At 40.4% G+C, this 15,659-nt stretch overlaps 2 protein-coding genes across 3 annotated transcripts in view; both read left to right on the top strand.

The window, feature by feature from the left end:
• The first annotated feature begins 5,990 nt into the window (after positions 1-5,990).
• On the top strand, positions 5,991-11,332 carry pold4 (DNA polymerase delta 4, accessory subunit). Of its 2 annotated transcripts, none has more exons than XM_080453671.1 (5): positions 5,991-6,122; positions 6,985-7,106; positions 8,976-9,065; positions 10,182-10,293; positions 11,173-11,332. In XM_080453671.1, the coding sequence occupies exons 2-5, from the start codon at positions 6,998-7,000 to the stop codon at positions 11,195-11,197; spliced, it is 336 nt and encodes a 111-aa protein (XP_080309797.1). In that variant the 5' UTR covers positions 5,991-6,122; positions 6,985-6,997; the 3' UTR covers positions 11,198-11,332. The 2 variants fall into 2 exon arrangements, with proteins under 2 accessions (XP_080309797.1, XP_080309798.1); XM_080453672.1 differs by lacking the exon at positions 5,991-6,122 and adding an exon at positions 6,249-6,270.
• A 3,166-nt stretch (positions 11,333-14,498) lies between these two features.
• Positions 14,499-15,659, top strand: part of LOC308103354 (sarcoplasmic/endoplasmic reticulum calcium ATPase 2) — a 43,812-nt gene continuing 42,651 nt past the window's right edge. Inside the window, exon 1 of the mRNA XM_080453282.1 lies at positions 14,499-14,882. The gene's annotated coding sequence lies outside the window, so the exon portion shown is untranslated. The remainder of the gene's footprint in view (positions 14,883-15,659) is intronic.

Below are 15,659 nucleotides of genomic sequence, written 5' to 3'. Positions count from 1 at the left end.
ACTACAGCTGAACCTGGTGCATAACATCTACATAAACAGCGCCCCTGTGTAACTATGTAAGCTTTTTGAGAAGCGTAGCGAAGCCCATTCCCACCTAACCAGAGCCAGCATCGCAGACCTGACCATGCCCACGTTCACCACTGAAATGGGAAAACGCTCATATAGATTTGGAGGAGCAGTTAACTGGAACTCGCTACCCCTGACTATAAAGAGCACCAGCAGCCATCTCCTTTTTAAGATAAGGGTCAAAGCATGGCTATTAGAAAATGTTGCAGAATAGTAGGGTCACTTATGTTAGCAATGCGATTATATGTATTTATGCTGTAGCTAGTGTAGCTATTGATTGTTTTATTTATTACTGTACTGTCTACCTGTATGTATTTTGTTGCAGTGTTGTTTGTCTCAGACCAAGGACCACAATGAAAATAAGTCGTATCCTTGACGTTTCTACGATGAACATGATGTAACATGTGTTTTTTCCGGTATAACGTCTAATAAAATCAAATCAAATCAAAGATGGCTGCCAACATTTTTGGTTCAATTAGGTTTTGTATTCCAATATTTGACACCTCATCACTTTTGAATGTGAAACAAGTTTGTTTTGATGAAATCCAAATTGTAAAGCAGCAATACTTTGAAAATTTTTGTTTCTGCAAATTAATTTAGGGTCTGTTTTTATAGTAAATTTGATTGAAACCAGTGTTTCTCCAAAATGCTTCATCTGAGCCTCATGATGTTGGTGTCTCTACCTATGTTTTCAGGGACTCTTTCACATGAGATCATATTACTATGGGTTCACACTTATTTAATATTTTTGTAGCAACAGTGAAAACTCATTCTTCAAAAACACTCAGTAGTATCCAGAAAGCCTCTGCATCAGATCTCAATAATGCAATCAGTACATTCGAAAACCTGGGGAATCTATTCTCAGAAGACAGTAACAACTTGTATGTGCTTGACATCAAAGTCATCATGCCTGATGAAGTGGTAGCCACAGTGCGATCTGTGGAGGACATTGGCAAAACACAATTTGACGGCTTTGTGGAGAATCAGTTAGAGCCTAAGAAGTGTAACAGTGTGGTGACGAAGGAGGAGGAGCCCGACCAGGAGGCCACCCACAGAGCCTAGTCCCTCCACGTGCCAGAGCCTCTCCTTTCCCCTGTCCCGGCAGAGTAGTTCCGGAAAAGCGGATTGAGTGGCCCTGTCTTTCCCTAAGAGGACTGACCATGGGTATAGCTACTGGGATGTAAGTCAGGGCTTGATCAACCCCGACACTGGGTCACCTGGGCGAGGGTGTATGTTGTTGCGAGACCCGAAACACCCGTCGACCCCAGGCTACAACACTGATGATACGTTGATGGTACCCAGGTGCATCCATGTGATGTTTTTCTTTATATGGTCAGTACATTCGGTGACTATGTACAGAAACAGTTCCTTTCGTAAATTGCACGAAAGTTGAACGAGGAGACCGTGATGCGTGTTGATGTGGTGTGGGACACTACAGAACGGACAGTCTCAAGGAAGGAACCAGGCTTGGTTGTGGCACCGGCATACCACTCCATGTGACTGAACAGACATCCGTGCCATGAAAGTGGAGCAGCTTCCTTCGTGTAGATTCCAACAAAAAGACATTATTCGGCTTCCTCGCAGCTGCTCTGGAAGCAATGGTTGTTCTTGTTCCAGATGGGAAAACACTTCTCACAACCCATGAAGAAGAGGTTATAGATCAAACCCCCCTTCTGATGTTTTTCTACTTCAACCATGTACACATGAAGAGGCTGATTCACGAATGTTGCTACATGCCTGGCACGCTTACCAGCGGGGGTACAGAAGTGTCGACATTCATGCAACGGACACAGATGTGGTTGAATTGGCTATCGCACTGGCAAGTGTCATGAATGGTTGTGAACTGTGGTTGGCATTTGAACATGGAAAAAAGTTTGGGGAAAGTCTTTCCCTATCATCTCTCACACGCAGTGGCAGAAGTAACAAATGATGATATGGATTAAATAGAGAGGTTCTTTGTTGTCCTGTACAGAAGAACGTCTCCTCTGAAGAAAGTGAACGAGGCACGCAAGCAGCTATTTGCTCACAGAAATCGCAAAGTGGAAAATATTCCACAGACAAAGGAGGCACTTCGTCAACATGTGAAGAGAGCAGTCTTTCAAGCGGTAACCGGTCAGGTCAGTTGAGTGGGCACCTGAATTAGGATTCATGTTAGCATGCTGCTTTGTTGTTGGTAAGTGTATATTAAACCCACAGTTTTTTAAACTCACAAACACGACACAACAATGAGGTCAAAATAAGAGTTTATTTGCCAAAATAGTACTGAGGTCAAAAGTACATTATAACAGAGTCTCCACCCCAAGTGCCCACTCGTCCAGGTGCGTCCGAACTGTTGGATCCGGCAATTTTTTAATTCAACGCACAACAATACCTCAAGATGCAAAATGTCACACGTTCTGACAGAAATTAACAACTTTTTCATATATTTCCCTGACTATAATATAGTATATATATATATATATATATATATATATATATATATACACATATATATGCACATTGGATTTTGAGATCTGGACGGACCGACGCTGGCAGGCAGGGCAAAAAACTTCAAAGTATTACACTGGGAAAGATATAGGGGATAATGGTAAAATAGCATTACACACACACACACACACACGCACACACACACACACACACGCACGCATGCACGCACGCGCACACACACACACACACACACACACACACACACACACACACATTGGATTAGATTATGTGGTAAGTGGTCTGGCAGAACAGAGAGGATGGGGTGATGGACAGAGGAAAGAGACACAAAAGAGAAGTGATGAAGAACCAATGACTAACAGCATGGAAGGGGTTAAATCTATTTGTATTGATCCCTCTGTTGAAGAGATGAGAGAGAGAGAGAAAGAGAGAGAGAGAGAGAGAGAGAGAGAGAGAGAGAGAGAGAGAGAGAGAATAAATATAATAGTGGAAGCTTGTTACTCATCACCATCATCATAAATGCATCCTTTGTGGTGATGGTGATGGTGTGTGTGTGTGTGTGTGTGTGTGTGTGTGTGTGTGTGTGTGTGTGTGTGTGTGTGTGTGTGTGTGTGTGTGTGTGTGTGTGTGTGTGTGTGTGTGTGTGTGTGTGTGTGTGTGTTCATAAACTAAAATGCAAAGGTTAACAATGACAGAGAGAATAGCGAATAGCAGAGTGGGAAAAGAAGCAAATCAATTATTTGTTTCACTGGGAGCCAGTGAAGAGAAGTTAAACAGGAGTGATGTTCAAATCTTTTGGTTTTAGTTAAAACTAGAAAAAGTGCTCCTCGGAGCACAGGTCTCCGCCAGGTCAGGCAGGTTATTGTGGGCCATTCGCCAATCAGGATGGAATATGAAAAATCGGACAGAACCATCTTGATCACTTGACTATAGAGATAATGGGTACCAATTTGCATGATGTTTGGACAACATTTGTAGGAATAATATAAAAAAGAAAGGTGTTGCAAAAATCTGCCTCCTGGTGGCGCTATAATAGGGAAATGTTAAAAGGGTGGCATTTGTTCTTCAACGTAGTGCGAATGTGTGTGCAAAGTGTCACCGCAATCGGACGCTGCGTTCATGATTTGTGGCATTTTGTTCAAAACGGGCCACTCCTGCAAACTGTAGATGTCAATGTTAGCCAAAGGATGGAATATGAAAAATTAAACAGTTCCATCTTGTGCACATGACTATAGAGATGATGTGTACCGATTTGCGTGAAATTTTGATAAAATCTGAAGACTTAATATTAAAAAAAATGTTTTACTTAAGTCGGCCTCCTGGTGGCGCTCTGAAAGGCAAATGTGATTTTTTTTCCCTTGGCTTCTAGGGAGTGTGCGTGCAAAGTTTCACGCAGATCGGTGCAGTTTTAGTTTAAAACGCCAATTAGCCTTTTATAGCGCTACCATGAGGCTGATTTGAAACATTTCAAGTGGCATTTCTTCCTCGGCCTAGTGGGGATGTGTCTGTGAAATCTCACGGAAATCGCAAGCTGCGTTCATGATTTGAGGCATTTTGTTCAAAACAGACCAATCCTGCAAACTTTGGAAGCCAATCAGGATGGAATATGGAAAATTGGACAGATCTGTGTTGATCACATGACTATAGAGATACTGTGTACTGATTTGCGTGATGTTTGGATATAATCTGTAGGAGTACTATCCAAAAATGTGTTTTGCAAAAAGCGGCCTCCTGGTGGCGCTATAACAGGCTCATGTCAAAAATTTGGGGCAGAGGTTGTGCTCTGGCATTCAGGGAGTGTGTGTGCACAGTTTCGCTGCGATCAAGCCAACGGTGGCGGAGATTAGCTGTACACAGAATGACAGAATGACCCACACACACACACACACACACACACACACACACACACACACACACACACACACACACACACACACACACACACACACACACACACACACACACAGACGGACAGACGGACAGGGGGTAAAACATACTCTCGCCATGCCTTTAGGCCTGGCGGAGACAACTAGCAGCAGCATTCTGAACAAGCTGGAGTTTATGTAACCCCTGCTATGTCAGTCCGGCAAAGAGAGCATTACAACAAAGTCTACTAGAAATAAAGGTATGAACCAGTTTTCCTTAATCTGATTGAGACAATAAGCATCTAACTTCTAAGGAAGAGGTGTTCCTGTATGATAAAAGGTAGTCTTGGAGATGTAAGTGGTGTGCTTCTGGAAGTTAAGCTCAGCATCTAAAACCACGCCCAAGTTTTTAACACGCTCACAGGGTTTTACTGAGATAGCAAGGGTTTTAGGGAGATAACAAGGAATTAATGTGGTGTCTTAAATCCTTAGGACTTACTAGTACAATTATGCCCAAGAGAATCATCAAAAAGTCACAAGAGAAGAGCAGATACATAGCAGGCTACAAGGTCCTGTGATGGAAAACAATAAATGGTTGATTTTTATGTTAAACACTGCCCTCTGCTGGATCACATGCGCCAGTTACAGTTATTCAAGAAAAAAAGAAGTGATACATGAAAAGATAACACAAGAGTGAAGATATCTTATAATACCAGCAGGTGGCAGTCGAGAGCGGGAATTCCATTGAATTATTTAACTGATTATATTGTAATATTGCATCACTCAAACCAACATTTTGAACAATGCAGTATGGTAAGTACATCTCTCTTCTCTTTAATTGCTTTCCTGATTTTTCTTCAAGTTTGAAACTCTGACTTTGCTTGCCACACTGTCTGTCATGACTTTAGTATTCTCTACACATTTGTTGGAGAAATATACAGTGTCAGCTAGTAGCCAGCCAACTGTGTGTGTGTGTGTGTGTGTGTGTGTGTGTGTGTGTGTGTGTGTGTGTGTGTGTGTGTGTGTGTGTGTGTGTGTGTGTGTGTGTGTGTGTGTGTGTGTGTGTGTGTGTGTGTGTGTGTGTGTGTGTGTGTGTGTGTTTTTGTGTGTGTGTGTGTGTGTGTGTGTGTGTGTGTGTGTGTGTGTGTGTGTGTGTGTGTGTGTGTGTGTGTGTGTGTGTGTGTGTGTGTGTGTGTGTGTGTGTGTGTGTGTGTTACACAAGTATTACATTGTTATAACAATCTTATGCATTTAGATCAGAATATAAACTTATACAAATATGTTGTACAATCCTGTACAACAGACTTAATAGACCTATGGCAATGAGGGGAAACGACCTATGAGTAGACATGTCTTTCATCTTCCTTTGCTGTTTTTGTCTGTAAATAAAGTTACAGTCCATATTATACACAGGTTTCTATCTTTATAACTCTTATTCTATTTATTTTTAAAAAACTTTGTTTAGTTGTTTTCATCAAGATCACTACTTCATTTATCCGGTGACACAGAAAACGCAATGTGTCATCATAAGTGTATATTCATGAATAATAACTGTGTGTATTCTGCACATAAGGCCAGCAGGCGGCAGTCTAACAGTGCTGCGTCCATTAATAAGAGGATAGAAAAAGAAGTGTGCTCGTCTTTGTTTTGGTCTGTAGTTTAGACTGAAGAAGAAGAGAAACATTATTAGGCTACAATAAACACACATATAAATAATTTTATTTTTTGCACGGGTGAAGTCACCAGGTAGGCTGAACGTTTATTGTTGCTCTTATGATCGATGTTAAATATGCCTGTTTTTAGGATTGAGAAGAGATTATTGTTTTATAAGCTGCAATCTTATCATCTAGAAACAGTGGGCGTTTCTGCAGGAAATTCCTCTATGTCCAGATATGTATGTATTTATGACAAATATGTATCCTTACTAATATACAATGAAACTTGCACAAACAAAAAACAAATAGGCTTTAGTCTAATAACTCATCATGGACAATACATGTTGGGTTGTACGTATTGTCTGTAGTATCACCAACAGCAGATCGAATTTCATAGATTATGCAGGCAATTTAAATATATGAAACTACAAAGAATATAGTTTAATGTGCAACAGTAGAACTCACACTTTTAGAGTTAGGGGTATCTGTATAGGCCAATAAATAGCAAGGTTCAAGGCATTAACACTAACAGTATTAGAGATTCTAATATGTGTTGCCTAAATAGAACCAACTCGAATAGCTTTTCTCCGTTGCTTATGAATTATGCACTCATACTACTGTAAAATATTAAATTATTACACTCTTATTACACTGTAATAACAATCCTATACTACTAACATTACAACAGAAGATACATACAACAGATAGGCGACTAAGTTCAGAATTATAAAGATACAAGTGCTATCCTATACAACTGACCTAACTTGTTGTTTTACAATAATTGTGGCAACATCTACATTATGTCTTAAAGTTTAATAAAAGTGCACACTTATTACACTTTGATCACCAACCTACACGTACATTGCGTGTGCGTGTGTTTGCGCGTGCCTGCGTGCGTGTTTGTGTGTGTGTGTGTGTGTGTGTGTGTGTGTGTGTGTGTGTTTGTGTTGCAGATCCATTGTCACCATGACAGCCAAGCGTCGCCGCTTGATCACAGATTCCTTCAAGGTGATGAAGAAATCACGGAAAGAGGACAAGCAAGAGAAGAGGTCTCCCTCTCCACCTCCACAGCCAGGTCGGTCGGTCTGTCTGTCTGTCTGTCTGTCTGTCTGTCTGTCTGTCTGTCTGTCTGTCTGTCTGTCTGTCTGTCTGTCTGTCTGTCTGTCTGTCTGTCTGTCTGTCTGTCTGTCTGTCTGTGTGTGTGTGTGTGTGTGTGTGTGTGTGTGTGTGTGTTTCTCTTTGCAGACCTAAAGCCAACATGCAGTAACAAACTGCAAATAATCAAACAGATTAGAAAAGGCTTTAAAGTGTTAGGATTGGCCAGCCACATTTTGGTTATTGGTATATAAGTCATATTGCACAGATTATATATCTGTTCATAAGGTAATTGTTTATGCCCAAAAATAATGAAGGCTGATTTGACCTTTGAAACTAAAAATAAGTAAATGCAAATAATTGTGTCCAAAAATTTAGTTACTGCACTTTGGCTTTTTAGGATAGATTGGCTCATCCTAGTTCAGTGATTCTAAACCTTTTTGAATTTCAAGGAGCCCCAGTTTAATATGCACTGACTAGGCCACAGACATTTCATACCACTTTTTATCTCTGGGACCCCAATCTACACCCTAAAATCTTCTGTGTTTTTTGGGCGGTGAAACCGCCCCTATAAGTGAGGTTTGGATATTTGTACAACAAATCCTGCGCTGTGATTGGCCAAAAATGTACCCCGCCTAACCCTGCACCGTGATTGGCCAATCACAGTCTATTCAGGACTGTGATTGGCCAGTGTCACATGACACATGTGCATAGCCCTATATAAGAAACCATAACTTTAAAAAAAACATACATTTGTTTTTTTTAAGTTATGGTTTCTTCCATCATAAAGAGTGTTTCAATAAATGTATTCATTTTTTGTACATGATTGGTTGACTCCATTCAGTATTGTGATTAGCTAGCAAGACACCGCCCACTTCACACAGGGTGTGATTTTTTTACTCTGAGAGTGTATAAACATTTACAGTAGTACACTCAGAGTTACAGACCCGTGAGGGTCCATTTGGACCCGTGAGGGTCCATTTGACACTGCCCCTCTATCAATGTTCTACTGTCACTTGTTGTGATCAGTAGCACTAGCACTTACATTTCCTCTGTCATTGTCACCACAACTTTGTACATCCATGTTGTTTTTAATTTGTACTTATTACTTATTACTTATTACTTATTACTTATTACTTATTACTTACTTCTTTTACTCTCTCTGTGAATTTTGTCTCGTCTGTATCCATGGTGTGCATTGCTGTCTATGGTTTTTGTTATTACACATGTGTGTGCTCAAATTATTGTTTATTATTTACTGTGAAGTGTACAGAGACCCCTTGGGGTGATAGATAAATTAAAACAGAACTGAACTGTCTGAGTATGCTCATACAGCACGTTTAAACATGGTTTTATTGCAGGGCTATAAAGGGGCGGCCATAGCTAAATGGGTAGAGAGGTGACCTGGGATGCAGAAGGTCAGAGGTTCGAATTCCCTGCCCTGGCAATGTGCCGAGGTGTCCCTGAGCAAGACACTTTAACCCCTAACTGCTCCCGGAGGCGCTTCCCCCATAGCGCCCACTGCTCCTGATACGGTTAAATGCAGATACCACATTTCACTGTGTATGCAAATATACTGTGAGAAATACCCCAATGGAGTGCAGAACAAATTATTATTATAGGGCTGTTTTGGGGAGGATTTTGGTTCCACGTCCTACCCTACAGAACGGAGGACATGACAGTGCTGTGTTGTGACATTAATTTTTTAAATGTCATCTGGCCCAGACAGTATTGCATCCTGGCATCCTGAGTTTACTGAAAGTAAAGTTTACTGACAAAACAAATGAATCTGACAATCTGACAAAGAACAATAAATCATCTGATCTGCATTGTATTTTTGACCAATCAGAAGCTGACGCCACCACTATGTCAAACCGAGAGAAGGAACTGGAGAAGCTGAGACAGTTTGACATGGACTGGAGATACGGGCCCTGCACAGGTATTGTACATCATACATACCAGAGCAGGTACATCATACGTACATCCTGTACAGGTAATGTACATCATACATACATTAACACTGTGGGAGGTCTGCACAGTTAATACACAATACACACCATACAAGTCCAGTCCGGACAAATGTATTTATACTGTATAGCACATTTCATACGACAGCCACACATTCTGTATACATCTGACATGGTGGGGGGTGTGCACAGATAATACATAGACACATATTCCAATGAGAGCTAGTGTTAGCAGAGAGCCAGCTGCATCATTTAAGTTGATGATATGTGCAGGCAAAGCATATGTAAGGTAATTAATTATAAAGATGTATTATAAAAGGAACGGCAAAATTGACAATTTTATTGATTCTTTAGGGAGACACTTTAACATTATCAATACTACTTGTCAGTTGTAATATTCACAGACTGTGCAGTAACCATCTCCTGTAAAAAAAAAAATATATATATATATATATATATATATATATATATATATATATATATATATATATATATATATATATATATATATATATACTGTATATATATATATATACTTCAAGCATAAACAATAACTAAAACACTTTCTCAGCTGGTATAGCAATGTATACTTCAGTATTCTGAATATTAAGGCGCTATCGGTGGGTACTGTGTGTAAATACAGTATAACAAAATGACCACTAACAGGAGGGATAATATGCAGGATTTTTTCTCCATCTTACCCGTACATCTTACGTGGAACTGGGTGAATACATGGGCATTCTACAGGAGTATCCACCATTATGAATACAATTATGTCTGTTTGTTTGATTGATTGATTGAATATTTTATTGGTCAGAAATGTGAACAGCACGAGGTACAGTCAGACATTAAGTCTAAAAGGATAACACAAAAAAGTCCTTCGGACTTGTTTCCATGGTGGTCATTGTATTCTTTAACTTGTCAATCATGACGTTCTATCGCCAGAAATTAGTGCGATACTCACACACACACTCTCTCTCTCTCTCTCTCTCTCTCTCTCTCTCTCTCTCTCTCTCTCTCTCTCTCTCTCTCTCTCTCTCTCTCTCTCTCTCTCTCTCTCTCTCTCTCTCTCTCTCTCCCTCCTCCAGGCATCACTAGGCTGGAGAGGTGGGACAGAGCTCAGCTCCATGGTCTGAACCCCCCTGAGGAGATCAGAACCCTGCTGCTCTGCACACACGTCGATGATGAGTACACCCAGAGGTAGCACGCACACACGCACGCACGCACGCACACACGCACGCACACACACACGCACACACGCACACACACACACACACACACGCACGCACACATATACAGATCCCCAGTGCTCTCAGGTAGCGAACACAAACAGATTCCCAGTACACCTAGACGTGTGTAAGCAATTCCCACCAAAGTTGAGTTCGGGAGCGCTTATTTTGGTTCACGCAACATTCTGCGTATATGTACGACGTTTTACAACAAATGCATAACTTTTTTTTATGAATCTCTTAAAAAAGAAGGCAGGCTCACTGACTGCAAGGCTTAGGGGTTTGTGACGTGCGCTCAAAGCAAGCCACTAGGTGAGCCAGTGTCTGTGCCGAGCAGCCAGGGGCCGAACGAGCACGCCGTCCGAGTTGGCAAGCTGTGCTGGATCGAATGGGTTAACACAGCGGTTCTCAAAGTGGGGTCTGGGGACCTCCAGGGATCCTTGAGGGGGTTCCAGGGGGTCCCCAGCAAAGTTATTTAATATGGCACCAACATTTGTTCAACCACTTTAACCCTATACTCATAGGCTATTTTCAAATTTGGAATATTTTTTGAAACATTTGAACAGAAATCTTGCATGGGGGTCCCTGGAAATATTTTCCCACTTTCAAGATTTTTCAAGAATGTTCAGAAATAGCAAATGTACAAGCTCACGCATGCACGCACGCACGCACGCACGCACGCACGCACGCACGCACGCACGCACGCACGCACGCACGCACGCACGCACGCACGCGCACGCGCACGCACACACACACACACACACACACACACACACACACACACACACACTATAGAGATTCATAGTAGCATTTGAAGTTCCATCGTAATGATTCTAACTTTGTTTTACAGTTTATGGAATAACTATGCCTTGTGATGGAAGGCCAGTAGAAGAGACCAACAGATGACCAGTGAATGTCAACAGCTGTCTTTTGTATTCTATTGTATGTCCTTTTTTACTACACACTACGTTTTTATTAAAAAGAATAATGTCCGACTGGAAGATAAAGAATCAAGAGGATTCATTTGTTAATCGCCCATACATTTCACTGCAAGCAGTGAAATGTTTCACTGCAAGCATTTCACTGCAAGCAGTGAAATGTAGGCTTTTCTCTGATTGTATGGTATGAACAGCACAAATGTGCAAACACACACACGCACACACGCACGCACACACCTACTGTACCCTATATTGTACAGTATATCGTCTCTATCTTTATGTTTACTTTTATCACTTTGACAACTTAATGTCTAATTATGCAGAGACCTATTACAGATATTTAGTGCCAGAATATAATCTAAGCCATGGTTATTATAGTTAACTAAAACTAACAAAATAACAAAAACTAGAATTGACCAAACATTTTAGTTTTAAATAAAATAAAAAACAAGGCTTTACAAAAGAATGATTACTAACTGAAATTGTGTTGTATATTGACAAAACTAGCTAAAATCATAGAGAAAATGTCACTAGTTTTAGTTTTTGTCAATATTTCATACAAAGACTATTATTTTGAGTGGATACAACACTTTATCTTCCAATATTATAGCGACAATAAGCAAAATATCACATAATGCAGAGAGACAGTGTAATGCCTCAGGAACTGGGAACACAGGTTAACCAAGAACCTAGCATCAGTCTAAATAATACTATCAAAATAATCCTCTGTACATTGAAACTATAGGATGCCAGGTAAACAATGAACCTTGCCATCTGTTTAAATAACATGCTATCCTAGAAAAAGAAGCCTAAATAACAAAAACATGAGAACGAATGACCAAGGTATGTCTGCATGGTTGTCATAACTTCATTTCACTAGCATCAATGGAGCAGAAGGTGGCAGGAAAGGGTACAGGGTGAGTGGAGTGCTTTATGGGCTGAGGTGGAGTCTGAAGAGGTGGGAGTGAGTCTGCAGCAGTTCTAACTGCAATGGGGAGTTTGCTCCACAGTTTGGGAGCCAGGAGGGAGAAAAGTGTGGAGCGTTGTCCCAGGTGTTTTAGGTTCAGACAGCTTGAGTGAGCAGGAGGAGTTGTAGGGTTGGATCAGGCTTTGATGAATGCCAATGGAGGGAGTGGAAAGGGGGAGACGTGTGAAAAAAATCTAAAATCTTAATATTTTTTCATAGCCAATCTACAAGCTCACAACGAGTTGCGATACGACACATTTTGAGCTTGTAGATCTGCAATTTTTTGCCATTTTAACCACTTAAGGCTTTACGACGAATAGCAAAAATAGAAAATCTACAAGCTCACAACGCGTTGCTCCACATGTTCTGACATTATAGATCGGCTATTTTCCGCCGAAATGCCCAAAATAGGGACGCCATGTGGAAAGTAGTAAATATATTGGCACCTGAAGACAGAAACACTGCTTTCCTAGATGCCACTATTACATTGTTCCTTAGAATGCCATATTCAACAGAGTAAACAATTATTTTAGAACAAACTAACAATAAACCAATGTATTTAGATAGCTATATATATTATCTTGAATAAGAGCTGACATGGTGGTCACAAAGTGGTCTGTATAGTATTTTTTGAGATATATATATATATATATATATATATATATATATATATATATATATATATATTGCTTATGCATCTCCACAAGGTGGCAATGAATAAATCATTCAAAGCTGCAGCAACACATCATTGTAATATTGCATCACTGAAAGCAATTTTTTTTAACGATGAAGTACAGTAAGTAGACCAGTTTATGCTCTTTAATCGAGTTCCTTTCGATTTGAAACCCTGACTTTGGTGATGAGCACACACTTGAGGTTATGACCTTTGGCTTATTTCCTGGAGGGTCTCAAGGGTCTGGGTCATTCATCCATCTGACAACAAATGGGTGGAGGGGAGGGCGAGCTTTGCGGTTCACATCATCTCGTTGCTCTAATTGGTCCACAGCGCTGCCAGTCAGTCCAGCTGGGACGCTGATTGGCTATTAAAGGCTGACCTGTGGAGCGACAGCAGACGCATGGTGCCATCATTGGACAAAACCAGCTCAGATGGGTACTGAATAGAGAATCCCTCAAACCGATTGGCTGTTGCATGCACGTTGCATGTGTCAGTCATGTGGAAAGCCCTGGTTTCTATCACTGCTCAATACTCATATCCGGCCTAGATCCCGCCTACATTTCCACTCACGCACCTTCACGCATATGGTTAATTTCCGTATCCGCCTTAGACCGGATCTGCATTCTGCAACCCTACAACCCGAATTGATCCCATGTCCAGTATGAATCAGGTTATTAAATAGCAGTTCTACAAGCTCACAACGTGTCACTATCACGACGCGTTGTGAGCTTGTAGATCTGCTATTTTCCCACGAAACCAGGCATAATTTGACGCCCTGACGTCGCGCGTCCAACGGGTTCCTGCACTGGTCAGGGTTGCCATGTCGGCTTATTATAGGCGACTTTGGGCTTATTTTTCTGTGAAGTTGCTTGTAAATATGGTTGCGGTTTTTTGGGCTTGTTTCTGAATCTGAATTGTAGTTGCTTATTTGGGCTCGTTTCCTAATGTTGTTTTGACTTGTTTAAACCAGTGGTTCTCAAACATTTTCATGATCAAGGACCCCCAAATTAATATGTATTTTTCCACGGACCCCCCATCTGAAAATATTTTGTCCAGGGAACCCCCCATACACGATTTGTGTTGTTAAAGGAGTAGTTCACCCCCAAAATGACTTTTTTTCTATTGATTACTCACCCCATGGAGCCTTGTTTTCATGGATATTTTTTTGTTTTTGTCGCATTCCTTCCTTTATTATTTGATTATAATAAATTTAGCCCCATTGATTCCGGAATCAATGGGGACAAATTTATTATAATCAAATTATTGGCTTAGGAATGTGACAAAAACAAAAAAAAAATCCATGAATTCAAGGCTCCAGGTGGTGAGGAATCAATAGAAAAAAAGTCATTTTGGGGGTGAACTACCCCTTTAAAATGTATGAAACTTTTTTTTTGGTAAAAGATAACCATTTTCTTTTTCAAAATTAATTTCTTTACTGTTTTTTGGAAAATAGCAGATCCGCGTCGCATCGCTACGCGTCGTGAGCTTGCATGTCGCTTCTTTTTGGGCTTGTCTTCATAGGCCGGGGTTGCTTTGCTTATCTCTCTCGCAAGACCTGGCAACGCTGCTGGTGCTGCAGCCCCCGGACGCTAAACAGCAAACACCGTTAAATCACGTTCATCATCATCATCATTTCAACAACCAACGCAACGACACACCGCTGCCTTATCTAACAGTTTAACGTTCAACCCCGACGCTTCGTTTTATCCATATTATTCGTCGCGGCGGAAAAGTAAAACATGACGGCGTCGTTGCTGTAAATGTTTATTATGTTCAGTCATGTTGTAACGTTAACGGAGGCAACAGCCGTCATTTAAACGCTGGTTTTACTGCGGCGGACGGACGGCCCCGGGAATATTATTACATTAGACACTGTCTGACGACACGGTGCTTTGGTCTTTTTTTTAATACATTTGTTTTTGAACAGTATAGTGTTACAGTAAGGTTTCCCAGCGACACATAACATCCATATAACACCGGTAAGTAGCCTACAGGCAGCCTACAAGTAGCCTACACACACACACACGCAGACACACAGGGCTGACAGACTGGGATTATATGATCCAGATACTTCTAGTTAACCACAGACCGCCTGCTGCTGGTTGGACTGTTAGCTTGCAATGCTAGCAGCTAGCATCGATTTTTTTTTTTAATGTTATATATATTTAAACAGTGTCCACTGATGGTCCTTTATATGAACAACATCCTCCACTGGAACAAACATTATTGTCCCACACGATGTGTGTATTAACGTGATAGATATCATCTGTAAAATGTCAGTCTGTTCAGATAGATGGTGCATGATGTGTTTCACTCCATCGTCATAATAATAATAATAATAATAATTATTATTATTATTATTATTCATATTGTTTTATTATTAATAATAAAAATATTATTATTTATAATATTATTAATAATATTTATATTATTATTTATATTATTATCGCTGGAAGGTTTTGAGCACAATGCATGCTTGTTGGTGTCGCTTGTCGACAAGACATGATGCAGCAAGCCATCAATTCGGCCTACATGATCAGCATCAGCATCAGGACTTGACGACTATAGGGCTGCAATGATTGATTATTCTATCAATCACTTTTTTGATTAATCCAATAATATAAATAAATAAGCTCAGATCTACAAGCTCACAACATGTGCATTTTCAGCTTGTAAATTGTGTATTTTTGTTATTTAATATTTATATTAATTTTTAATAATCAGTTAAATGGATGAGTCCAATAAACTGTTGCACC

Source organism: Gymnoscopelus braueri, assembly GCF_963280865.1.
Source record: "Gymnoscopelus braueri genome assembly, chromosome: 2".
Lineage (NCBI taxonomy): Eukaryota > Metazoa > Chordata > Actinopteri > Myctophiformes > Myctophidae > Gymnoscopelus > Gymnoscopelus braueri.
Note: the sequence above shows the minus strand (reverse complement) of the source record. Positions and strands in the feature narration are given on the sequence as shown.

Excerpts from the sequence above, each read along its gene's own strand:
- pold4 (XM_080453671.1), top strand. The coding sequence starts at position 6,998 with ATGACAGCCAAGCGTCGCCGCTTGATCACAGATTCCTTCAAGGTGATG. Across the intron at positions 9,066-10,181 it reads GAGATACGGGCCCTGCACAG|GCATCACTAGGCTGGAGAGG; the intron begins GTATTGTACATC and ends TCCCTCCTCCAG. Across the intron at positions 10,294-11,172 it reads GATGATGAGTACACCCAGAG|TTTATGGAATAACTATGCCT; the intron begins GTAGCACGCACA and ends TTTGTTTTACAG.